At 44.8% G+C, this 27,262-nt stretch overlaps 1 protein-coding gene across 5 annotated transcripts in view; it reads right to left on the reverse strand.

Annotated features, from left to right (window-relative positions):
* RASGRP1 (RAS guanyl releasing protein 1) overlaps positions 1-27,262 on the reverse strand; it is a 178,280-nt gene that overhangs the window by 66,325 nt on the left and 84,693 nt on the right. For 2 of the 5 annotated variants that reach the window (XM_019968492.2, XM_019968491.2), the window contains exons 1-2: positions 14,538-14,788; positions 10,111-10,295 (exon numbers count right to left, since the gene is read on the reverse strand). In XM_019968492.2, coding sequence (XP_019824051.1) covers positions 10,111-10,295; positions 14,538-14,572 — 220 coding nt within the window. In that variant the 5' untranslated portion in view covers positions 14,573-14,788. Of the gene's footprint in view, positions 1-10,110; positions 10,296-11,747; positions 11,919-14,537; positions 14,791-27,262 lie in introns of those variants that run through there. The other 3 variants (XM_070797248.1, XM_070797246.1, XM_019968493.2) reach the window with 3 other exon arrangements.

Consider the following 27,262-nt stretch of genomic DNA (forward strand, 5'->3'; position numbering starts at 1 on the left):
GCATTTTCAGTCTCAGAAATCGTTTCAGGAATATGACAACAGGGGAAACTGAGGCTCTGAGTTACAAAATGACAAGTCTAAGTGCTCTGGACTTAAAGCCAATGCCAACCTCAAAAACAAAACTCAGAGTTTCTTATTGTTTCACTGAAAACCATCAACAAACTTTTACCAAACATCCACAACAGAGAAATATGAAATTATATCATAAAAAGTGAAGTGAAGTGAAATCGCTCAGTTGTGTCCAACTCTTTGCAACCCTGTGGACTGTAGCCTACCAGGCTCCTCCGTCCATGGGATTCTCCAGGCAAGAATACTGGAGCGGATTGCCATTTCCTTCTCCAGGGGATCTTCCCGACCCAGAGATTGAACCTGGGTCTCCCTCATTGGAGGCAGACACTTTACCCTCTGACCCACCAGAAAGCCCTCATCATACAATGGATTTAATAAAACTTTGGTTAAAATGACAATGGAGGGACTTCCTTGGTGGTCCAGTGGTTAAGAACCTGCTTGCAAGGCAGGGGACAGGCTTTCAACCCCAGGAGGGGAACTAAGGTCCCACATGATGCAGAGCAACTAAGCCCGTGCGCCCCAACTACTAAGCCCTTGCGCCACATCCAGAGAGACCGCACGCCGCAACAAAAGGAGGATCCCGCACGCCGCAACCAAGGCCACAGCAGCCAATCCAGAGAGACTGCACGCCGCAACAAACGGAGGATCCCGCACGCCGCAACCAAGGCCACAGCAGCCAAATAAATGAACAAATAAGAAAAACGACAATGGAATAGTCACCAAATCTTTAGAACAGGGACTTTTTGTTTTTTCAAGTTTAGAGTTAATAATACAGGAAAAGATAACAGATAAAAGAAAACATCAACAATTTACATAAAAATGTAAAATTTCACTTCATTAATACCCCAAAACCAACATAAAAATGGAAAGGAGTGAGGAAAACAAATGCCAGTAACAAATACCCATCAAGCAGTTAACAGGCTTACAAAATAAAATAAAATAAAAAGCTTTTGCAAACCTCTAATAAGAAAATCATTAAGCAAATGATAAATAGGCAAAGGATATAAACAGTTCACAAAATTAGAAATATAGTAAGCAGTAAACTTATGAAAACACATTCAACAAAAGCTTGCTTTTATGTATCTATAGTGCCTGTTACCACATGGAGAGATATGAAGGCAAATGATTAAACAGATGGAATCAGAAACAGAGTGACAGTGTATAATATACAAACACATGAAGAACAGAGTCACAGAACTGAGGTTTAGCTGACCAGAAATAAGGGAAAATTTAATCACAGAGAATTTTTAGAGGAGGCAAATTAAGAGAACAAAAACACAGAGTGATAACTTTGACTCTAGAATGAGAATCTCTCAGTATTAAAATTCCACTGTGACACCTTTTTAATGTTATATAGGTTTCAGGTATACACACTGTAATTCAGTGTTTGTATACACTACACAGTGACCACCCCCAGAAGTCCATTTACCGCCTGTTACCATAATGTCCTTCTAGTCAAGGCTATGGTTTTTCCAGCGGTCACGTATGGATGTCAGAGTTGGACTGTGAAGAAAGCTGAGTACCAAAGAATTGATGCTTTTGAACTGTGGTGTTGGAGAAGACTCTTGAGAGTCCCTGGGACTGCAAGGAGATCCAACCAGTCCATCCTAAAGGAGATCAGTCCTGGGTGTTCATTGGAAGGACTGATGCTGAGGCTGAAACTCCAATACTTTGGCCACCTCATGCAAAGTAACTCATTGGAAAAGACCCTGATGCTGGGAGGGATTGGGGGCAGGAGGAGAAGGGGATGGCAGAGGATGAGATGGCTGGATGGCATCACCAACTCAATGGACATGAGTTCGGGTAAACTCCGGGAGTTGGTGATGGACAGGGAGGTCTGGCGTGCTGTGATTTATGAGGTCGCAAAGAGTTGGACAGGACTGAGCTGAACTGAACTGAACCATACAACTGACCCCCTGCACCTCAACCCCCAGTCCCCTTCCTCTCTCGTGACCACAGAACTGTCACTTCTTTAAGAAAATTTCTCAACTTCACTGATACATAACTCTTTATCTCTAAGGTATATTGTTCCTTTTCTTTGAAGAACACATGGAGAGTTGTTTTATAAGATACTTAGATGAAAGAAAGAAGTAAAACAAAGGCAAATAATAGTTCTCCTAACCAGGTAACACAAAGTAAGATTTCCAGTTTTCAGCTTCCTACCTTGGCCCTTTGCCATGTAAGCATCTTCTGTAGCTGGGGGAAAGTGCTAGTAAATGTTTAACAATGTTCTCTTCAGGGGTGGGTTGAGAAGAAGCCCTGATTAGTAGTGTTGGCCCATTTCCTTGGTGTAAATACTCCCAAAGCAGGCAACATCAAGCTCCTGGCATGACTTCATGACCATGGAGCTGGGAAGAGACACAGGCTTGTCTACCCACTATATGTATTAATACATGTATGACATGTATGTGCTATTCATGAATATCATACTGCTACAAAGCATTCATGGGCTTCCCTGATGGCTCAGACAGTAAAGAATCTGCCTGCAACGCAAGAGACCTGGGTTTGATCCCTGGGTTGGGAAGATCCCCTGGAGAAGGGAACGGCTACCCACGCCAGTATTCCTGCTTGGCGGACTCCATGAACTGAGGAGCCTGGCAGGCTACAGTACGTGGGTTGTAGAGTCAGACGTGACTGAGTAACAGCACAGCACACATACAGCATACAGCATTCGTACCATACAGACACAGTGAGCATCATCTCAAGATAATGGATGACAGTAAAATGTGATGACATATTAGGAAATGATGAGTTTTGAGGGTTTATTTTTAATATAATTGTAAGTTTATATAATTTAATTTTTATTGATGGTTGTGTTTAGCAACTGGCTGGTCAAACTCCTGAAGAGGTAACAACCTGCTCTTGCAGAGTAAGGCTTTCAAGATTGTGACAGCATCCAATCGAGTGTGGTGCCCCGTGTATCTGCAGAGACTGTGTGAGGCTCACCTGCTTCCACTCTCGCTCTTTCCCTGCTGTCTTCCTCCTAACCACTTTAGGACAACAACATCCAGCTGGCAGCTCAAACTATCTGCAGACCAAGGCACTAAGTCCAGCAGCCGTAACCACTCCAGGAAGAAACAGGCGGGTCCTACCCTCAGGAGCTGGGCCAGAGATGAGGCCTGCACTTCAGATGACCTTCCCCGGTGGTCTCACTGTCCATCACTGCTGGTTCAGCCAACAACTGAACATAACATATTGCTTTTTTTTTTTTTTGGCCATATTGTGTGGCATGTAGCATCTTAGTTCCCTGACCCCGGATCCAAACCCGAGCCCCCTACATTGGAAGCACAGTCTTAACCATTGGACTATCGGGAAGTCCCCTGAACACACTGCTTTTGCTTTCACATTACTTCCTAACGTGTTTCCATCATGAATTTAATAACCTTCATGTCAACAGAGGGCCTTAAAAAGCCTGCTGGAAAAGCAGCACTGCTCCAGCTCCCCCAGCCAAGCCACTACTTCCAAGTCTTGACCTGTGGGGAACAGGCCCTCCAGCACCACAGTGAACTGGGCTGAGTGTGGCTTACAGGTGGAAATGCAGGTTGGGAATGCTGCCTTCGCGGGCCAGGAACCAAACTACAGTAATGGCAGACACCCATTTCTGTTTATTCCATGGCCAAAAGACTGACAGGTGGGAGTTTTCAAGAGAGTTCCTACAGCTGAGAAGGGATAGAAATGCAGGTAAATCTGACGGAAGTGGGCACAGTGTTACACACCTGCTCAGGGGCAGGGGCCTTTCTCTTGTTAGATCTGGACGGACTGCTTCAGACATACCCAGGAGGCTGGCTTCATCTCAGGACTGTATGGTTCACAGGGCTGAAAAGCTATTTGCTCTCTCGTTTTTCAGAGGATTTGTATGCTGCAAGCTTTCCACATTTCTTTGGAAAGCCTGATAAAATGCTCTGATATGTCCAAGAAGCAGGTATGTGTGCTGTAGGATGGTATTTCTCAAAATCAGTTTGTGGGTCACCTCCTCAAAGCCACAGTGACTGCAGGCTTAATGAAAAATCCTGGAGTTGACCCCCAGGCATCTGAATGCTGAACACACCCCACAACGATGACTATTCCTGTTAAAGTTGGAGAACCTCTGGTAGAGTGGAGAGCATAGGAATCTGAGACCAGAGTCCAGACCTCAGTAGCTCTCCCACTCATGAGGGAGGCCACTTTCCACAGGTTAATAACGTTCCTGAGCTTCAAATGTCTGTTAATTAAAGAAGCAAAAATAATATCCACCTCACAGGGTTGTTGTGAACATGGATGAGACCAGTTCAGGTAAGGGTCCAGCGCCCTGCTGAACAGGCAGTTAAATAGGTATCCAACCACCATCAGCCTCCTGTCTACCGTCTCTTATTTTCTCTCAGTAATCTCACTTCTCTGACTGGAGTTTCTGAACTAAAATGCTCAGCCTTCCTGAACACTGTCAACCTTATGCATGTACACTGTAAGGACCACCTCTGTTCTCTGCTGCAGATGGAGGTCTGCTCTAAATACCATCGCACAACAGAGCACAGATGTGAGTGGAGGGGACTTCCCATCTCCTCCTTTCTCAGGCCTGGCAGTCACTGTGTCTCACACCCAGGAGAGGGCAGACACGCCAGCCTGGCAAAATGCAGCAAAGAGGCTCCTTGGAGTACACAGCATCCCCATCACACAATACGAGTTCACTCCAGGGGGCTAAGAATGGTCATACCTGGGAGCTGCTCTAATGCCGAGAAGCTTCAGGACGTGGGTGCCTTAGGACCATCCTCTACAGTGAAATCTTGCAGCTATGACTCCCAGAGATGGGACTGCCACTGAGGAGGCTCCTGGTACCGCTGTGGTCTTCACAAAGGGCCTGTGCTCATGACGGCCAGCCTTCCTGACCCTACACTTGGTTTCGTGCCTTGGAGTTGCTGGTTCTTGGGTCTGAGTGCCTTTCAGGGTCATGGCCCTTGGCTTCTGGCCTTGTGCCTCTGTTGCCTCTGGACACCTGGCTTTGGTACAGACTAAAGCCGCAGAATGCAGAGGAACCCTGAATCTTGCCTCTGCCATGGAGGGAACTGTAGTCCCAACAGGAGTGTGTGTGCTTTTTTGGTTCTAACTTTAAAAACAGATGTAGTGCTTTATCTTTAATTAGCTGAGGTCTATAAAATGCTTTTAACAACCAACTGCAGGAAATATACCTGTTAGTGGTATGGGAAATAAACCTACCAGTCTTGGGGTTTTCTTCTTTGGGAGACACAATGCATACACTAATTTTAATTAACTCAGAATTTATTTGAGAGAGAATTTCAGGCAGATACCTGGTATATAGATAGGGCTCACTAACTATTTCCTGCATTGAATGGAATTTAATTTCTAATCCGGGGGACACCAAGCCTGCAGATTGTGGGCCCAGAGAGCAGATGTGTTCTGTGTAGCCTGAAGGGCTCCCCTGAGTAAGGGGTGGCCTGCCCTAGGAGAAGAACCCAAGCATGGCCCAGCTCAGGTTGCAAGAGGCTTCTGGGAGGGGAGACATGAAGGAAGTTGTTTTAATTCTCATAGGTTTTATTTATTTTCTTGTTTGTCCATGGAGATAGTAATACCAGACCTATTTCATAGTTGTTTTTAGTTTAAAAGAAAATCAATACATATAGCCTTCAAACACACACACACACACACACACACACAATAAATAAGATACCACTGTGTTTCCTCTCTCAATGTAAGACAAAGACGCTGAGGTTCCTCCCATGCCCCACCGGGGAGCAGGAGGACTGCTTGCTGAGGGTCCCTTACTGGGACGTGCCTGGAGTTTTCTTTCTGATGCTGTCACAGTTGTCTTACGTTCAGAGGGGGGCAGAATTGGGATAGCTGAAACCTTCCATTTGGCTCTCAAAGCTGGCAGCCCTCTTACAAAGTGAAAACATTAGGAAGAGCTCAGATGATCTCACAGGTCTTTCCTAGTTCTGAAACAGATGGTGTGATTCACATACATTTGACATAAACGTACCAGGTTGTGATGATCTGCCTCATTATGCTCAGTGGAAGAGTGGATTCACCAGCAATAATACGGTGAGGATGTAAAAGCATGACCTCTGCTTAAAACAGAAGGTGGGAGTGGGTTGTTTCATGGTGAAAGCAACACACGATGACTCAAGGCTCTGAAGTTCTAATCACAGATCTGTAACGTTGTGTGTGACACTGGGAGGCTTACTAGTACCTTCAAGAGTACTCTTAATTTGCACGTGCTGGTCATCCACCCTCAAAGGCCTTGTAATAAGTCCTTCCTCTGAGAACAGTGTGGGAGGTAATTATTGGTTAATAATACTAAAGGGGAAGCTATCTGTATAGACTGCCAAATGCCCAGGATGCCTTAGAGTCTAGTAGCTGGAGCTGCTAGAAGAATGTAAATCCCACACTGCTTTTCCCCTTTGAGTCAACCGTCCACCCAGGCTGGCACCATTGAACAGACTTTCTGCAAAGAAGGAAATATTTTCTATTTACTCTGTCCAGTAGCAGGTGCCACTCATGACTCTTGAGCATTTGAAATATGGCTGCTGAGGCTTAGGAACTGAATTTTACATTTGATTTAATTTTAATTAAAATGTCTACATAGTCACATGTGGGTAGTGGCTACCATATTGGACTGCAAAGCTATAGCCAATTCAAAACATCTACACCAAGGTGCGGAGAAGGCAATGGCACCCCACGCCAGTACTCTTGCCTGGAAAATCCCATGGACGCAGGAGCCTGGTGGGCTGCAGTCCATGGGGTCGCTAAGAGTCAGACACGACTGAGCAACTTCACTTTCACTTTCATGCACTGGAGAAGGAAATGGCTACCCACTCCAGTGTTCTTGCCTGGAGAATCCCAGGGATGGGGGAGACTGGTGGGCTGCCATCCATTGGGTCGCACAGAGTCGGACATGACTGAAGTGACTTAGCAGCAGCAGCAACACCAAGGTGAGGTTGAGAAAGTAGTAAAAAATAAATTAACTAATAAATTAACTAATCAGTCTTTATGTTCAAAAGAGTTTTTTTCCCTCCACCTTTTTTTCCAAGTTGGTGGGAGGAGTGGCTGGAACCTGAGTCTAAAGGGAGAGATTACAAAAAAAAAAAAAAAACGTTTCCCCACATTTCAACAGTGCTATTTCCCTCTTTTCATGGGTATTCAAATGAGAAGACTTTTAAACTCACGAAGAAAAACTAAGCCAGGCTGTTTTATTCTAAAGCAAAACTCTTGTACACTAATCAGAGAAAATAACCAGTAAGATGTCTCAAAAAATTTTTTTAAAATTAACCTCGCTCATTACTATTCTCTGATCATCTCCGAGGAGACCCACAAAGGCAGAAGTGACACGGCTGGCTGCCTGTCACTGTCGTGCTTGAATCCCCAGCCCCACCCCCTCCAGCTCCACACCCCTCCTCCACTGGACAACTCAACTGATAACCAGAGTCAAAATCACAGATGAAAGTGCTGGCTCCCATTCCCTCCAGACATAGGGTGTCTTTTCTTTTCTGTCTGTTTCATGTAAATTCTGTGGCAGGAAGCCCTTCAGGACATCACGTGCAAAGCCTTGCCTTGAGATGGCACCTTGCTGCCTCCCGCAGCATTCTCACAGTCCTGCTCAGAGATTTGAACAGAGTGGCTGCTCTCCCCAATATGCGTCCTCAACCCCAGAGTGAACTTACTCCAAGTCTTCATGGTTTAACAAATTTATTCTTCCTGCATGCCTCAGCTTATCACTGCCCTGTCTTTTGCATGTTTCCCCCACTAAATAGTGCATTTCTCAGTAATTCTAAGCTTGAATAATTGAAGAGGGGTTCGGTCACTGTAATTCTCCTCATGGAACAGCCAGTCAGGTGCAATTAGGGGCTTAATTAGGGACTATCTATGCTTCATGATAATGGTTAAAAGACCATTAGACTCAATGGGATTTTTATACCTTTGGGATTTTAAGGTATTTTTCAGTCAATATAATCCAGGAAATAAAGTATCTTTAGCCCTCTTAGGATTAATTCATTGAGGGGAGTGGGTTAGGCTTGCTTATTCTGCAGGGGTTCAGAATCCCTCCTGTATTTTTCAGGTTGATGGCTGGACGATTTGAAGGTTAGAAAAACAGCCCTGAACCCGGAGGGCAACTTGCATGACTGGCACCGGAGGAAGAAAGATGGCAGGATTGTTGGGTCCTGTTTCCTCAACAGGGAAATGGAAAGAGGATCAAAATGCTTATTCATGAAATAGTCACAGTGCCCTGCCAAAGACCGGTAAATAAGACGACCATGACTGTGTGAGAAGCTTTGCAGCGTATGAGCTGGGAACCAGGTGAAAGTCAAGTGCCTGATGAACAACGGCTCATCACCGCCATGCTTCCCCCCCTCCCCCTGGCTTCTAGTTTATCTCCTTGTATGGTTATTTTCCAAAGAGGTTAAATAGAAAACCATTTATTTTGCTCCTGAATTCATTCTTAGCTGAAAGACTAAAGTATAAATCAATAACAATTCAATTAAAATTTAATGCTGAATTAGTAAAAAAAAAAAAAAAAAAAATGCTCATTCTTTTCCAAGTTAAAAAATCTAAAACAAAAAAGCAGTGATTCTCGAAGTGAGGTTCTTGGATCAACTGCAGCAGCATCACCTGGGAAACTGACAGAACAGTAGATTTTTGGGCCCCCCTTGGACCTTTGAGAACAGCCAGTCTCGGGGTGGGGCCCAGCAATCTGGGTTACCACAGAAACCACCACATGATTTCACAGGAATTTGAGAACCACTACTTTAAATCAATGTTGGAATCATGGAGACTATTCAATGCTTTGCTAAATCCAATTAAAGGAGAATCCCCAAAATGTCCAGTTTTCCTAAGTCTACAAATAAGGTCTGACCAAGCACCACACAGATCCAGTGAAAGTCGCTGAGTCATGTCTGACTCTTTGTGACCCAATGGACTATACAGTCCATGGAATTCTCCAGGCCAGAATACTGGAGGGGGTAGCCTTTTCCTCCTCCAGGGGATCTTCCCAACCCAGGGATCGAACCCAGGTGTCCCGCATTGCAGGTGGATTCTTTACCAGCTGAGCCACAAGGGAACACAGGTCCAGCCAGTGAATAAATCCCTCATTCTGAGTTCTAACAATCCCACAGTCATGCTACCTGGGATCCTATCAAGCACCTGGAATCTGATCAAGTCTTCCAAGGCACCTGGAAGCTGCCAGGGTGGGGTGGTCTGGGGCTTCTGAGCTGAGCCACACAAGCTCATCAGCTTCCCAGTGGGAGACAGAGAGGTCCCAAAGGAGCAGAGTGGGTACCAGTGACAACGGAACTCTATGAATTTTCCATCATTCCTTTTTCAGGGAGGGGAACAAATGTTTAGTGCTTTTCCATCACCATATCACATATAACAATCAAAAGAGCGTGCCTACAATTTTTTTTTTTTTTTAAATAGGGCATCTTTGCCGAAAACCCTTGTCAGCTGTGCTAAGCTGCTCGCCCCTCATGGTGTGTTGGGTGATGACAGAGTGCGGCATCTAGATCACTCCCTGCCAACACGTCTGGCTGCTCCTTTCACAGATACGCAGTCTTCAATCACGCCGCTCGTTTGGCACTATCTCCCAGGCCAGGCAGCTTGGCCTTGCTCAGTCCTTCCCTACTCCACCACAATCACCCCTCGAGATTGTGAGGGGAATTATTCAGACTTTGCCATCCAATGATCCAAACTGCTGTCTGGTAACAGCGTTTGCTAGTCTTTGTGTGCCCCAAGAACACAAGAACAGAAAAGCGCCAGATGCATCACTGCATTTTATGATATTTTTTCATCACGAGAAAAACCTCCATCCTGAGAAAATTGGAAACACAAACTCTCCTCAGTAACTTTTCTCGCTTTAAATCGCACCTCTCATCACGACCTATTACACCCACACAGTCATGTGCCATAGGCACTGCACACTGTCTCCAACATTTCAAAGGCTCGAAAGCTATTTTTAAACCCCAAATGCAATGTAGGTTGCTATTCTATAAAGCACTTTTTAAGGAAGAACAAAGTAAAAGAGCCCCATTTATGCATGTGGGCAGTTCGTCAACTCACCAAAAGATTGAACACAGCTGTCGATGAGATCGTCCAGGCTGGCTCCTTTGGCAAAATGTCCCAGAGGCACCATCATTCGGAACTGGGTGATCTGGGCCAGGCCGGGATGGCAGGGGAGGGGGCTGCTGGCGGGCTTCGCCTCTAGTCTCGCTTTAGGGACTGCTCTGCAGCCATGAGTTGGTTTCCTAGGGAAAGAGAAGAGGCAGGGAATGAGATCAGAGCAGCCAGGGGACAGACCACACTGACAGCTCTGCACTCTGTAGGCAGACAGGGCAGAAAAGGAGATAAAACAATTAATCCCAGGAGCTGGGCTGATAAGACATACCCCTCCCACTTGGTAAAGGCACCAAGCGGACTGGTTGGCTGTTAAAGGGATATCTCTCAAGTAAATAGCAAGGTGAGATTTCAGGGTTGCAAGCAGGGCTCTTCAGCCTGAGACGGGTTGCTTTGGCCTGCTTTCTCCAGTTCTTGAAGGCGAGAGGCAGACGCAAGACCATCCTGGCAGGTTTTAGCTCCGAGCAATAAATTTTTTATTTTAGCCCAGAGACCATTGACTTGGGTCTTAAGAATTGTTTCAGTTTGGTCCCCTCTTCAGCTAAATTCATCCATCTTGAGCAATACCAGAGTTATTGTCTCAAGTCAGGTGGCCTCAAAAACATGTTTAAGGATGTGGGGAGGAGAAGACAAACATTGAGGACCTGAGGGTTATGGAGGTGGTGTTTAGATAATAAGCTAAATCTTGGTGGGTTCTAAGATTCTGTTTTTCATTATTGATGGTCATTGAGTCATTTTTATCATTAAACCTCATTCTATCAAGTCCTTACTGATTATGAGAGCTTTATTCTAGATGTGAATGCAAAAGGACAAGTCTGAATCTGGAAATGGCTTAGTAGCCCAATAGGTCAGCTTCACCCACTTTCACTTAGCTTTATCTTTGGTCATGACCTCAAGAGTAAAAAGTCAAGTTGTTGCAAAATATCAGTAGGTTAACTGAGCATTTTATTTTTTCTTCCATTAAAAAAATAAACATAACATACACAGAGACATATCTATTATCTCTGTAGGTTTACGAGCGATGGGTATTGTTGCTGGTAACTCCTTTGAGCATATTCTCCCCTTCTTACTGTGCCTCTGCCTATCATGTTTATTACCAAAGAAATGCACCTCAGATCCATAACTTTAATTACTCATATTTGATAAACATATGATGGCATCAATTAATCAATAAGTACTCATTCTAGGAGTAACACATGTGTGCCAGACCAGAGCGGACCCGTGAGACAGTCTGTGAAGGTACTCTGCAAACTATAAAACACACTCATTACATGTTATTGTTGTAGTATGAAGGTCATCTGCAAGTTCCTTAATACAAAAATCTAGCTGGAGAATGAGAACCAGACCAAGAAAAGATAACTCTGCAAATCTTAAATAACTGGCCTGTGAATGTCAAGGGCAAGAAGTGTGATGTTCTCAGAGGAGGGAGAACCAGTTCCAGGTGGAATGTTGGGGAAAGCTGTAACTGACAAGATGTAATGTCACCCAGAAGGGGCTGAAGAAGTTCTTGGATCAAAATAAAATATTGACGTACATGTGGATTTGGTGAAACCACCCTGTTAAAAGACAATGGGACCACTTACTGCACAGCCAGACTTGTGGAGGGAACACCAGGCCCTTCGAATTCCTTTTCAAAGTAGCTTCAGAATGCTGGTCTGGCATTGGCTGCTGCCACCTGTTCTGACCTAGGATGGGCTCAGTGAAGTCCAATCAGAAACTGGCTCTTAGGATCTGCTAGCTCAAGGCAGTGATTTCTGAAAGATCAAATTGGTATTATAGGACTTGATCAAGTTTCTGGCCACTACTGATTTTCACCCAGGCCCTGAGATGGCCCCAAGATCAGATCAGTATCTGAAAATGAAAGGAAACGGTAATGGCCGCCGGAACTAGTACCTCTGATGACAGCAGGCTCTGTGATGGAGATTTACATAGTCTTTAAAGCTTACAGCCAAGATGTTATCTCCATTTCACGATTTGAAACTGAGTCTAAAAGAGGCTAAGTGACATAGACAAGGCTGTATAACTCATATGTACTAGATCTGGGACTTGTACGTGGCACTTCTCTGGTTCTGTTTAATAAATATTTACTGTGCCTGGAACTGTGCATCTTTCAATATTTCAGAATTAGCAAAAAGCTGGATAGCCCCTCCGAGGTCATTCTCCCAGCCCTTCAACCAGGCCTGTGGAAGTCCAGGCTTGGAAAGACAGTGGGATGGGGCACCAGTGCTGAGCCAGGTGGAAGCCAGGCCTCCTCTGCCCATGTCATGCTCTCTTCCCACTGCAGAAGCAGTGACGATCCTAAACCTGGCACTGGTTATCCACTGTTGGGATCAGTCAGCTTTCAGCCTTAGCTGCTGTCTGTTCACCTTTAAGACCTCCTCCTGAGGCAGAGTTGGAAAGATGAAAAGAAAGTCCTTCTGGTTAGAAGTCTTTTTTTTTTCTCATACGCCTTCCACATTCTCTTAAGCTTGGAGAGATGAGGCCACAGCAATGAGGCTGTCTCCATATGCAGCTCTTCCCACTAGGACTGGGAGGTGGGTGTCCACCTCTGTCTCCCGACTGGCCAATCCAAGGAAAATTCCATTTTCTCCCTCAGTTGATAGCATCAACCATTCAGGACTCCGAAGACTGCCCTGACTCTAATCCGAGTAATGTTTCCCAGTGTCACCTGATGGGGAAACCACTTTGGTCCAGGAGGTGATTCTCAAAGGTAGATGCTTTTACCAGAACTAGGAGGGGCTGGTAACATTTACCCAAAACAAATGGACTCGAAGGGAGTATTTAGAGAGGAGGAAGGTAAAAGGAAGGTGAGAGATGCAGTTGGCAGAGAGGCTGCTGAGACTCAGAGGGCTTGGGCAGGAGAAACCAGGGAGAAGAGAAACTGCTAAAACCCAGACAGCATTCAGAGAGGTCAGGAAGATGAGAAGTATGTGCACCATAATTAGGAAACTGGGCAATTTTGTTGTGCTGTCTCTTGATTGGCTGCTTTGCGACAGACCTTCAAATTGTTCTGTCTTTTCTGGTGAAATGGCTATACATAAGAGTTCATAAACCACTTTCTTTTAGGCAGGTCTAAGGGTGTTTTTCCAATCCATAGAACCAACAGCCCCTAAGTCTGCAAATGCTTATGTCTTTTTAAAGGATGGTAGGCAAATGTTTCCTCACCAGCTTTAAAAAAAAAAAAAAAGCCGAAGAGAAACAATTTGTAAGTTGTTCCCTGAGGCTACAGCTGGTTAAGGCCCTATCTAGTTTGCTGAAAGAGATTTTCAAAACTCTGAACTGATTCAGGTGCAATCCTCTCCAGCCTCAGGTACCTCAGTGGAGGTCAAAATTTCGGGTTGAACTTTTTATGAAATTCAGCCCAGGACAGTGAGGGGAGAAATGGACAGAGAGAACGAAGGGAAACTCCCACAGTTTTCTTTGCAGTGAAAGATGGCTTTTATCGGCTTCTAGTGAGGATTTCTTTCAGTCCTGTCCTCTCCCTCCTCCCATAATACAGGCTGAATTTAATTTACCGGACCCCCTCATCTCAATCCCATGCAGAGAACAGCGCGGGACCTTCAAGGGCAGGGCAGGGGAGGGCATAAGGGGCCAAGAGCTTTTAGTGAGGAGGTCCAGCAGGGCAACGCTTCCTGCTGGACGGGGCATGTCAGGCGCAACAGAGTCTGCGTGGATGGAGGTGGGAAGAGCCCAGCTCGCCCGGCCCTATGCTGAGCTCAGGCAGTTGTCCGGTTCTGGCCCTCTGGGGAACAAACTCAAAGTTGCCCGGCCCCTCCGGGCCTCTTTACCCTGCCAACAGATTTTTGACTCACGGTCACTTTTCCGTCATTTTCTGTCACCCCAAGTCCTTCCTGAAACATGTCCCTAGGATCACGGTGGGTGAGGGGAGTGTAGGTTTCCCCCCAAACGGTTGCGTGGCTCGCCGACCCCTGCGCGCTGGCGGCAAACGCAGTTGTCCTTCCAGACATCCGCGGGGCTGGACGCACCGCCAGGTGGCGCTGCCGGGGCCGCTGCAGGTGCGCGGGGCGCGGAAAGTCCACGAGTGGGAGTCCCATGGGCCCAGCGCCAAAGGACCCGGGGTCCAGTCGCTTAGCGCGATTCCGGGTCTCGCCGGATCAACTCAGGGCGCGCGTCCGCACAACCGGGCTCCCTCCCCAGCCCGTCGGGCGAGATGCGGTGGGCGACCCGGGCGCGTCCGTCCCTCCAGCCCGTCGCCCTGGACTAACCCGAGACCCCGGGAGGCCGCCGCCCTCCGCACATCGGGCCCGCAGCTTCCCATAGGAGGTGGAGCCGTGCCAGCCACCCGGCGAGGTCCCGGGGTCGTGGGCGCCGTGTTCCCCGCCCCAAGAAAGGAAACAGGCGCGCCTACTCACCGTGGAGCTTCTCTCGCTTTGCCCAGGGTGCCCATGGCCGCAGCCGTGCTCCCCGAGCCACCTCACCCAGCGCGGCGGGACTGGCTCGGCGGGGCGCGGCGCATCGCCGCCGTCACCGCCGCCGCCGCCTGCCGAGCTCCTCCGCCCCGGGTCTTCTCGTCCGGGCCGCCCACCTGCCGCTCTCCGAGCTGGGTGAGCCCGACCGCGGCGCACCGCAGCACAAACTTTGTGTGAGCGCGCCCCCTCGCCCTCCTCCCTGCGCACGCGCGCACACTCTGCCGCACCACCACCTGACAAGCGCTGATGGTTATCGCCCGAGGAAATGTGTGGCGCTCTTCAGCTCTTCCCCGAAACCTGCCCTCGCTACTCCGTAGTCTCCGGAGGCCTGCGCCTCCCTCCGCTCTCGCCTTTTGCTCCCGGTGCCTACATCGGCCCGGGGCTGAAGTCGGAAGCGGAGCTGGAGGGGCGGGAAGGCTCCAGGTGCCCTGGATCCCACCCAGCCCGCGGCAGGAGTTCGGGTGGGAGCCGGAGGAAACTGGCCTCGCTCGGTGGCTCTCAGGGCAATCCCCACCTCCTTCGCCTTCCCGAATTTCAGTCCAGGCTCCCGAAGACCCCTTATCCCCTTGCCAGCCTCTCTTGTATACATCGGAGCGCAGAGTCGAGGGTGGGGTAAGGAACGAAAACAAAGTTGTGGGTCCGCGTTTGCCTGTGCTTGTGAGTATCATCTTGTTAGTAATTAGCAACTGGGCCGGAGATACTTGTTCTGCACCCCTAGGTACACTCCAGATAGGATCCATATCAGGGGAGACACAGCTGCGCGGCCTCTGTTGGGTATGGGAGTGAGGGGCGCAGAGCTGGGGAGGAGTGGGAGAACTTTCTGACGGCAGATCTGATCACGAATGGTGAAAAGACAGTGATGACAATAGCAAATGTTGACTGAGTACCTTGTGCTAAGTGCTTTCCTCATTTACACCGTCTCCCCCAAATACCAAGAGGTCACTGTTTTAAAGATGGAAAATATTAAGGTTTAGAGCATAATATGCTTCCCATCATACAAGTAGTACACACCAGAGAGAACCACGACCTGTGCTGAGATCTGGCTTGCTCCCTGTAATGGCTGCAGGACTGTCCTAATAACATACCTATTATCACGGTCACATGCCTTAACTCCAGCCACGTTAGTAAGTTCCTTCCCAGCCGTGATGTTCTGGACCTTAAAGCCTTATAAGTATATGCCACCTTATCCTAAAAAGGAAATTAAAGATAGCTTACAAAGTTGCATAATTCACCAAAAGAAGTGGATGAAATGAAATGTGAAATTAAAGTACATAAAATAGAGACAGAAATGAAAGGTTGCTGGTCTTTTGTTTTTTTTAAATGCAACCCATAGAACAAGTGGGACCAAAGATTTTTCTCCTGGATTTCGAGTAGTCATTTTAGAAAAGGATGCCTTGTCTAAAGTTCAATTTCTGTCACATGCAAGACAAAAAAAAAAACAACAACAATTGCTCATGAGATCAGTTCTTCTGATACTGAGACCAGAAAGAAGTTTGAGAATGCTCATGAACATTGGGTAACAGACCCAAGTTCTCAGTCACAGCTGTATACACAGCTGAAGGAATATTTGGATGTTTAATATTAAACTATGACACTCTTCCAGACTTACACTGAATATGCATATGTATATATGCCAAGATGATAAACACATACCTTTATATAAATGCATAATTATATGTAAATGTGTTTAGATAGATAGACTACTGGGTGTATACACATAATACTGAGCACAGTTTCAGGCAGTTGCATACATCTATACACCTGCAGTTCATTATGTAATAAGTACAGAAATGATTAGCTATTAGTTCACTCGAGAAACGAGTCTTGCTGAGTTTTCTAAAGAAAGAGGCCTGCATCTGCCTAGGAAGCTGCTTTTTCTTAGGCTTCCTGAGAGCTGTGCATTCCGCCTGCACCTGACTAGGTTTCTGGGCCCAGCTGAACTCTTTGAAGAGGCTTTCTGGTTGTTGCTACTTGAGCAATTTGTCTTTTCCAAACACCTTAAAAATCAGATGTTAGCTCCATCTCTTTATTCATTTTCAGCCATGTGGTTAGTCTCCCTGGTCCTGTCTGAGGCGCCTCTGACCTCAGGAACAAAGCACTCCTTCTTCACTTATGTTCTCTTATCCTTTCTTCTGCTTCTCCAAACAACCCTCTGATGGGCAGTAGTCAGTGTCTCTGTAACAGCTGAGAAAGGCTGGGGACCACTGTCGTCTTCGCTTACCCTTTGGGTAAGGTCATTCCTTGGGATCCTCTCTCTGATATTCTTTCTTCTCTCACCAGAGGCTCTTCAGTGATATCCCTGGACCTTTTGCTCAGCTTTTTGTGAGTATCTGAGAAACCTCTACAACTAAAAATGCCTGCTTTTGTCAGATTTTCCAAATGACCCACTACTCAAATTCGGTGTTTTTAATTTCGTCTATGACTTCAACAGGACCCAAATGACTCCTGAGTCTGGATATCCAACCTTGATATCTAACATCCCAAAACACGCTTCCAACTGGTCTCCTCCTTGAATTGTCCCTCAGGGCTTCCTCTCCATCTCCATCCCCACATGTCTTGGCCCCAGTTATCTCTAAACCTGAACATGTGTCATAGCTTCATAAATGGCCTTCCTAGTTCTCTAATCCTTTTTTCCTGTTGTTTTCAGAATTACCTGATCATGTCATTTCTTTGTTTCCAAACTGCCGGGGAATTCTCCTGTTGTCTACAGAATAAAAAACAAAGTTCTTAACATTACTCACCTTCAGTTCAGTTCAGTTTAGTCGCTCAGTCGTGTCCGACTCTTTGCGACCCCGTGAATCGCAGCACGCCAGGCCTCCCTGTCCATCACCAACTCCCGGAGTTCACTCAGACTCACGTCCATCGAGTCAGTGATGCCATCCAGCCATCTCATCCTCTGTTGTCCCCTTCTCCTCCTGCCCCCAATCCCTCCCAGCATCAGAGTCTTTTCCAATGAGTCGACTCTTCGCATGAGGTGGCCAAAGTACTGGAGTTTCAGCTTTAGCATCATTCCTTCCAAAGTATTCCCAGGGCTGATCTCCTTCAGAATGGACTGGTTGGATCTCCTTGCAGTCCAAGGGACTCTCAAGAGTCTTCTCCAACACCACAGCTCAAAAGCATCAGTTCTTCGGTGCTCAGCTTTCTTCACAGTCCAACTCTCACATCCACACATGACCATTGGAAAAACCATAGCCTTGACTAGACGGACCCTTGTTGGGAAAGTAATGTCTCTGCTTTTGAATATGCTATCTAGGTTGGTCATAACTTTTCTTCCAAGGAGTAAGCGTCTTTTAATTTAATGGCTGCAGTCACCATCTGCAGTGATTTTGGAGCCCCAAAAAATAAAGTCTGACACTCAGCTTCACAACTAACCAAACCTGTTCTGCCTGGCCTCCAGCCATGCCCTCCAGGCACCTGACCTCTTAGGTCATGACCTGGTGACTGCCGGTAATTGCTGTGCCCTTGCAAGCCTCAATGCTTTTGCTCGTGGACTTGCTCCCACCTGTCATCTCTTTTCACCTAGATGCACAAAGGCACAGTTATACTGAACTCATGTCAAACTGGCAATTCGCCCTGTAGAACACACACAGGGCTGCTTCCCAGGGGCAGAGGGATAAAAACCCACCTTGCAGAATCTGCCTGATGACTGGTTAGGCTTGGAGAAACTATTGTCTGCCAGAGCTTCCATTACGTGGTCTAACATTTTTTTCATCCATTTGAGATATGTTCACTGGGTCCCTACTTAAGTGTCAATGCTTGGCATTGAGAATCTGAAGGAGACCAGGTCAGACAAGAGCCTTGTTCACATGAGCTTACATGTCTAATAAATAGTATCCAAGTCTAAATATGCCATGATGTTACATCCTGATTTCTAGAAGCTGCCCCTGCAGTCGGGTTACCCCTGCCCTCATGGGACACCATGGGCTATTCTGGTTGAGGTACCCACTTGCATCAGTGAAAACAGAGCTGCCACATTTAGGGATACATAGCACTACAGGAGAGTGAAGAGATGGAGACAGAAAAGGAGGGAGGGGATGTGGCACCGTCATTTCCTCCTTTGCTGAGTTCTGCTCCAGTTTCTGAGATGGGAGAATTGGCCTCAGTATTTTATTATTGTGACTGGCTGCCCCACAGTGAACACTGCATTCCTGTTGCTGCTCACCTTGACTAAAGCTAGAGAAACTGCCCATGTGAGAAGCCGCTTCATTTGCTATGGGCCTGTAGTTTGGCACCTTGTGGTTGGACTCCTACATGATTCTTTGTCCTCAGCATCTTCTTCTCGATGCAGCCCACGCTTTTCTGAGAGTCTCTCCATCTGCTGGCCAGCTCTTCTGGAGAGCATTCTGTCTTCCTCAGGTATCCCCAGGATTCTCCATAGGGAGTTTGATGAATGTCATGTAAATGATATTTTAAGATAAATCACCCTATACCTAGACTCTGTGCATATGCACTTTTGTTTTCAGCTGAAGGATGCTGCTTGTCTTTGTTGAAGTCCCTTACCAGAGGCCCAATCTCCCTTACAAGTCATATTTCTTTACATCATGGAGCCCATATTTTTCATTTGATTTCGGAATTGTTTCAGGATATTAACAAACAAATAGAGATATATGTTGTCTCATGGATTTTGCTCTTAGGGAGATGGGGGGTCCCTGGAAAACTTTGAAGGAGGGAAGGGATCCAAATTGTGCTTTACTGAGTCTGGCTGCTGAATTCCAAAGTAACTCATGGGAAGTAAGGGCAGGAGGTTCTCCATGGAAGGGACCTTCATAATTTTCAGCTTCTGGGTCTGCCCAGTTGGTGGCTGTCAAACAGTTTTTAGTATTACTCCATGGTGAGAAGTGTAATATCACATTTTACACTCTGTGACTCAGATGTACATTTGTGCTATGCGTCAAACTGAAACACAAGTTGTGTGAAACACTATCCTTTCAAAAATTTTTAAAATGGTATTAAAAAACTAATGCAGATCAGGACCCCTAAAATTGATCCATCAGTTGGATGGGATCATATTATACAAAATGCAGTTCCAAGGCTTCCTCTCATGATAATAATACATCTCAATAGTTATCTCTGGGAATGGGGAACTAGGTGACTCTGAGTAGGGGGACTGTTGCTTTCCATTGTTTCCCCTTCTGTAACTTTTATTTTTGTATTGTGTGCAAGCATCTAGTCCATCAATAAATCCTATTTTGAATCATTCTGACATAGAATTTCTTGCTTTCTGATGCTGGCCCAAATGGCTTTAAAAAAAAAAAAAAAACAACAGAGGCTGAGACCAGGAAAGGTAACTTGTCAGTGAAACTGATTTGTTCAAGTTCATATATAAATCAAACAGTATGTTTTCCACAAATACTTGGGAGGCAGAATAGCACAGCAGTTCAAAGTGTGAGCTTTGGAGTTAGACTGATTTTGAATTTCAGTCCTCATGCTTCCTTTGCAAGTTAACTTTTCTAGCCTCAGTTTCTGTATCTGTAAAAATGGGTACAAACAAGCCCTACTTATGCAGTTTTGCTAATGATTACATGACGTGGTTTATGCCTGGCATGGACTGACCACTGTGGACACACTGATGTTTTTAGTGCCTGGTTACAGGGACATGAGGTGAATGTTTTGCCACATTGAAGGGATACCTGCCCTCGTCTTGGTTGATGGGGAGCTGACTTCTCAAAGGAAGTGAGGTATGGGTTAAGATATAAAGGATGAGATGAACTGTGAACCACAGAGAAGTGAGGGACGAGAAGAGGTGAGGTGAGGCCAGTGTCTCAGAGACAAGGGAGATGCAGAGGTAAGGAAAAAGCAGAGCCAAGGGCTTTGCGTTAACTAAACACAGGAACTTACTCCAATTCTCCCCCACTCCCTGCCGATACATAAATAAGGCTCTCAAGTCTGACAATCTCACTGCCTTTGCAGAAACTGAGAGGTTTCTCATCTTGAAGAATCCCCTGTGAGCTCCTTGAATCCCTTGCTCCACTTTAGATGTGATTCAATTAAGGCTACTTCCCAAGTTTGCCTTTGGGTGCTTGAGCTGAGCACCACTGCAGAGGGCTGAGTTAATTACCATTCAATACTGAGCTTCTTTTCAAATGGCTGCCCTGCAATCAGAACAGCAACAGTTGTAAAGCTAAAACTAGTTTAGTAATGCAACTGCTATTTTTAAAACCCCTATTGTGCACCCAGCACCACTCTAGCACTAATACTACTTAATCACTTAACACCTACAAAGACACAGGTAAAAGCTTGAAAAAAAAAAAAAAAAACCCAGTTAATAGAAAGATTCAAATGGCCTGGACCAACCAAAGGATGTGGTTTTCTGAGTACAAAAACTGTTTAATATGTATTCAAAAAAGTGCTGTGATAAGCATAGTATTGAAATGAAAACTCCTGAGTATTAATAAAGACACTTGCATGTGAGCAATGGAGAAAATAATTGTAAATTACATGCTTAGTCCTTAAGGGTCTAGAAGACTTTTTTTTTTCCCCCTTTAAAAGGGGTCATATTTAAGAAATACTAAAGTAGGCTGCTTCATACACAACTTACAAACATTTTTACCAATTGATCTGACAGTGTTGGTTACCCCAGCACACTCCCCTATGCCAAAGCCTAGTTTTCCATCCCACATGGGGTGTTGTGTCTTTTTATTCAGTAGGATTCTCTGTTGTGGGAACAGAGAGTGAAACTCTCAAAGGCAGATAACACGCCTAGGAAAGTTATATTGGGATGGAATAGTCTGACTTGCCTGACTCTGACATTGCCTCTGGATGTAGAGGTAGAAGTGAGCCCAACTAAAGAGGAGTGTGACTTAATCTTGTAGGCAGACTTAACCCCTGTGTCCCCTGGCTAAAGAGATGGTGTTTCACAAATAATCAAGTCACACCCAAGAGCGCAACTTAAAAATTAGAAATGCATTGATTAAAAAACAAAGGTGAAGGCTTACATTTCCTCCAAGTATTGATCAAGATTGATCTGCCACCATATCTAATTGGCAACAGACTCAAACACTTTGATTGAAGTAATTTCTTGGCGTTCATTCAAATGATAGCTAAAATTTACTGTAACAGAAAACCATCTTTTTATTTTGTGTTGTTTTGTTTCTGCACCTTGCATCAAACTAGAAAACTTCCCTCTAAACTGTGTGTGCAGCTGGGGGAGTCAGCCTGGTGGCTTCATAAGTATAAATAGAGACCTAACTGTCAACCAAGGCAGTCAACCAAGTGTTCAGCTTAATTGATTTTTAAATTAAATCAATCAGTGAAAAAGATTGCCATATGTTGTGATAAATGCAATCAGTGCCCATTTATGTGTGATTTTCAAGTCCCCAGAAATGAGGTTTTGCTTCCTGAGGAAGGTTACCTCATGCTGGCTCTCAATTTGGCTCATGCAGGTGCATTCCCAAGGCAGTGTTATTGCTCTGACATTGCCTGTCTTTGGATGGAAGTGTGAAGAAGTCTGGGTTAGACTTGTTATGGAAATAGACAAGTTCTATATTATCAATGTTGCAATTGCTTAAAAATTCCTCTTTTCTAAAAATCTGAAGTATAATTGATTTACAATGTTGTGTTAGTTTCAGATATACAGCACAGAGATTCAGTTACACCCATATATATATATATATATCTGTTTTTCAGATTCTTTTCCCTTATAGGTTATTGCAAAATAGTATAGTTCCTTGTGCTATATAATAAAACCCTATTAAAAATCTAAATTGCGGTGACTTTTGTTCTGTACCAGCCAGAGGAAGCACATGGATCATGCAGGAGGTGGGGTCCAGGTGGGTGAGTTTGCCCCAGGTTGCTCCAGCTTGGACCACTTTAAACTAAGCAGGAGTGGTAGGGCCACAGTGTGATATCTGGGGGCTCCTTCCTCCGTACAAATATATTTTAAAATAAATTTTATGATTGCATTGGCATAAAGCTGAATAGACTCCAGATCAGATTCATTATTACACATACAATCTTTGGTTTTTAAAACTAATGAAAACCTTTCTGTGGGTGCCTCTGAGTATTACAATCTCTCAGCCCCGAACCTCCTGGATGAGTCGGCCCTGGGAGTGAGCCTGGTTCCTTCATGAGAGAGAGAGTGCTCTTTCCTGGCTCTGAGAGAGCAGTGGTTTCTGGCTCTAGGGAGATGTTGGTATAAAATAAGGGGAAAAGTGAGTTTCAAGGAGGAGCCCCCTCTGTCCCTTATGAACATACAGTAGGCAGGCATATGAAAGGTGACCTGTAGGACGGTGAGGTGAGAAATGGCAAGGAAAGTGGAGGTTTGCCTGGGGCTGAGAAATAAAACTAGGGGCTTTGCAGGGCCATTCAAGGACACAGGGCCTAGCTTGGAGGAACCAAAAACAGAGTATTTACTGACCAAGTGGCTGCTGGTGTAGGGGAAAATCAAATTCGACCTGGACTTGGTACTAGAGTACTCAGAGACCCAGCCAGAAAGGATCTGGCAGTCCTTGGTCTATTGCAGAAAGCAGGTTAGACTACCGGGAACAATGGGTCAGCAGTGAAAACAACCAACAAAGTAAACCAAAAGGGGCCAACTTACATCTTAAGCTACGCTGAGCTGGATTCTACGATCAAACAGAATGTTTTTTATTTTTTTCTGTTTATCCTAGATTCCTCATGCTGATTCTATGAGCTGACATATTGAGCACTTCCTACATGTCAAGCACTGAGCCAAGAAATAAGTACACATTATTTCACATCATCCTTGCAAAAAGACTTTATGATGATTTACCATGGTTGTTCTCACTTTATATAGCTGGTGGGGTCGTGGGAGGTTTCAGGCTGAAAAAGGTTAAGTGACTCACCCCAAACACACAACTAGTAAAATGTGAAGCTGGATTTCAATTCAGTGTGATTTTGGAGCCCAAGCTTATCATCATTTTGTTACACCTCCCACTCATGATATATTAGATTTGGCACCCAAAACAGTTGAGTTCGTTGGCTATAACCTATTAGAAAATTCTAGGTGCAGTAAAGAGGATCAGTAACCAGAACTAACCATATTGTTCATGGCCTTAATGAAGTGTTGAGCTTTTAGCAGTCTTATCAACCACAAGTTGTAAAACAGAGCATCAAAGGATCAAAATTTTGGTCAAGTGACACTGCTCCTCTAGAGCTCAAACTAGAACTGCCTCTGAAAAGATTTGGCCATTGGTTAGGGGAGGGAAAGCCACACAATTAAGACTTCTTCAGGCTCATGTTTTCACTTTGAGCTATATGAAAAGTGAAAGTATAACTATTGTCAATGTGCTATTAATGCTATTAATGCAAGGTCCTGACCTTGTTACCTTATTATGTCACTTCTCAGATAACATGTACCTCATCTCTTGTGTACGTGTGTGCCTGCATCTGTGAATGTTTCCTTAGCAGACTGGGCTAAAAATGCAGTTCCTACTATGATTTCTTCCCCATGATTCCTTGTCTGGAGACTTTGGTCTTCTCTTGGGGAAAAAACAGGAAATTGTTGTATCAAGTGATTCAAGCATTATTCCTTCAGGCTTTCTTACTACAACCCGAGAGCTCTGATTTGTTTGCTTGTTTGTTCATTTGTGCAAATAGAGTTTTAGCTCATCATTATACTCCAAATAAAAATCTCATAACTGAGTTACTAATGGAACTGTACTCCAGTCTTAAAATTACCCTCAACAGGTGTGGATATCTTTCTGAGGTGCTAATATGAGTTTAGTCGTTTGGTCTAACCTGTCAACTTGGGAGTGAAGACTGATTCTGACTTCTGGTGTTTAGATTATTCTGTCTAGTTCCTCAGTTTCCCTCCTTTCCTGGAACATCCCAGAAAGCCAGGGTTCCCAGGATCCCCCCTCCTTGTTGTCCCACATAGTATGCCTACAGCTTCTGATGCAGATTTGGACACTGAAGAAGAAGGGACTCTTGCCTACCTTGTTCTCAACATAGAGCAATTGCATGCTGCAAAGTTCTTGACTCAATGGTGCTGCTTCTTTTCCTGTTTCTCAGCCTTTCTGGAAGACTCACAGGTGACACATCGATTTCCCTTCCTTGCTATTTCCATCAGTGTCTCACCTTTCCTTTTACTCTTCCAAGGCATCTGAGGACCCCTTCTTATTTTACCCTTCTGTCTAATGTGATGTCTAGGATCTCCGCCAGCCCCAAGTACATGTGTGTGTGTTAAATCGCTTTAGTCGTGCTTATCTCTGTGGCCTGCCAGACTCCTCCGTCCATGGAATTCTCTAAGCAAGAATACTGGAGTGGGTTGCCATGCCCTTCTACAGGGAATCTTCCTGATCCAGAAATTGAACCCTGGTCTCCTGCTTTGCAGGTGGATTCTTTACCATCTGAGCCACAAAGGAAGCCTACCAGCCCCAAGAGTACATGCTAAATCCTGCCCTTACAAACACTGGAACCCACACAGGAAGGGTTAGATGGCCAACCATCCAAGATGCCTATAAAATGGGGGCTGGAGATGAACTACGTGGAGACACATCAAGTAGGAAGCCTTGCCTACTTTCCAGCTCCTGTTACAAAGAATCACGATAGGTTCAGTTTCTTGAAAGCTTAGCTATGCCCCATCCTATTTCATCCTCCAGGGAAAGAGTTTTTCCTCTGAACAGTCTTGTGTTTTTTCTCTTGTCACTTGGAGGCAGGGGGTTGAGCTGCCTGAGGTTGACAGCAGTCTTAATATTTGTTACACCATGACTTTACTAAGGTTGGTAGGCATCTGAGAGTCAGGGCTTGGCTTTTGATTTAGACTCTCAAGACCCAGTGTTTTTGGCAGATGGAGCTCTTTCTGAACAGCAAGTCATTGTTGAGTGACATGGATAGGACAAGGGCTAAAGGAAATTAGGATTTCAAAAGATTGTCTAAAACAAAAGTCCTTTCTGTCCTTGGTATTCAGGATTTCATCCCTCTCTGAACCAAGGTTGCCCATTTTGCCGGGAGAAAGCACACAAAACTCTGCTGTCTGGAATCCAAGCACACTCTGATTTGCAGGTCAGCCACCATAGGATAGGTGCCAAAAAGTTGCTTGCCATAAAGTTTATCTGGAAAAGAAAGAAATCAATAACCCTTTCCTGTCTTATCTGCACTTCCTCTCACCTTGTATTTCATGAAGGGCATGGCTGTTGCTACAGGTACGAATCAAATAAAAAATAACATCATTCCAATATCTCTGATGAATATAGATGCAAAAATCCTCAACAAAATATTAGCAAAGAGAATTCAACAACACATTAGAAAAATCATACCCCACACCCAAGTTGGATTCACCCCAAGGACACAAGTGTGGTTCAACATACGCAAATCAATTAGTGTGATATTCTACATCAATAAAAGATGAAAACCGCATGATCAACTCAACAGATGCAGGAAAAGCATTCAATAAAATTCAAATACATTCATGATAAAAACTCTTACCAAAATGAGCACAGGGAAAACATCTCAACATAATAAAAGCTATTTATGGCAATCTCACAGCCAATATAATACTCAATGATGAAAAGCTAAAAGCCTTCTGGCTAAAATCTGGAATAAGACAAGGATGTTCACTTCTCTTTAACATACTATTGGAAGTCCTAGTCATAGCAATCAGATAAGAAAAAGAAATAAAAGGTATTCGAATTGGTAGAAAAGAGGTAAAGTCATCATTTCATGCAGAGGACATGATACTATATATAAAAAACACGAAAATTACTAGAACCGATAAACGAATTCAGTGAGGAAGCAGGATACAAGATTAACATACAGAAATTAGTTGCATTTCTTTATATTAACAATAAAATAACAGAAAGGGGATGTAAAAAAACAATTCCTTTTAAAATCACATCAAAAAATACTTACAAATAAACCTCATCAAGGAGGTGAATGACTTATATGCTGAGAACTACAAAGTATTAGTAAAGAAAATTGAAGATGACTCAAAGAAATGGAAAGATATCCCATGTTCTTGGACTTCAAGAATTAACTAGAGTCTTTTTGTGTTTTTTTGGTTGCACCTCGTGGCATGCGAGATCCTAGCTCCCCAATCAGAGATCAAACCCATGTCCCCAGCAATTGAAGCATGGAGTCTTAACCATGGACCATCAGGGAAGTTTGGATTGGAAGAATTAATATTGTTAAAATGACCATATTATTCAAAGCAATCTACAAATTTAATGTGATCTCTAACAAATTATCCATGACATTTTTCACAGAACTAGAACTAATAATCCTAAAATTTTTACACAGGGCCACAAAAGATCCAGAATTGCAGAAGTAATCCTTAGAAAAAAGAAGAAAGCAGGAGGCATAACCCTCCAAGACTTCAGACAATACTACAAAGCTATAGTAATCAAAATACAATGATATTTGTAAAATATATGTATAGATCAATGGGACATAATAGAGAGCCCAGAAATAAACCCACACATTTATGGTCAATTAATCTGATGCTGGGAAGGACTGGGGGCAGGAGGAGAAGGGGACGACAGAGGATGAGATGGCTGGATGGCATCACTGACTCAACGGACGTGAGTCTGAGTGAACTCTGGGAATTGGTGATGGACAGGGAGGCCTGGCGTGCCGCGATTCATGGGGTTGCAAAGAATCAGACACGACTGAGCGACTGAACTGACTGAATCTTTGACAAAGGAGGCAAGAATATGCAATGGGGAAAAGACAGTCTCTTCAGCAAGTGGTGTTGAAAAAGTTGGACAGCC

Source organism: Bos indicus, chromosome 10 (assembly GCF_029378745.1).
Source record: "Bos indicus isolate NIAB-ARS_2022 breed Sahiwal x Tharparkar chromosome 10, NIAB-ARS_B.indTharparkar_mat_pri_1.0, whole genome shotgun sequence".
Lineage (NCBI taxonomy): Eukaryota > Metazoa > Chordata > Mammalia > Artiodactyla > Bovidae > Bos > Bos indicus.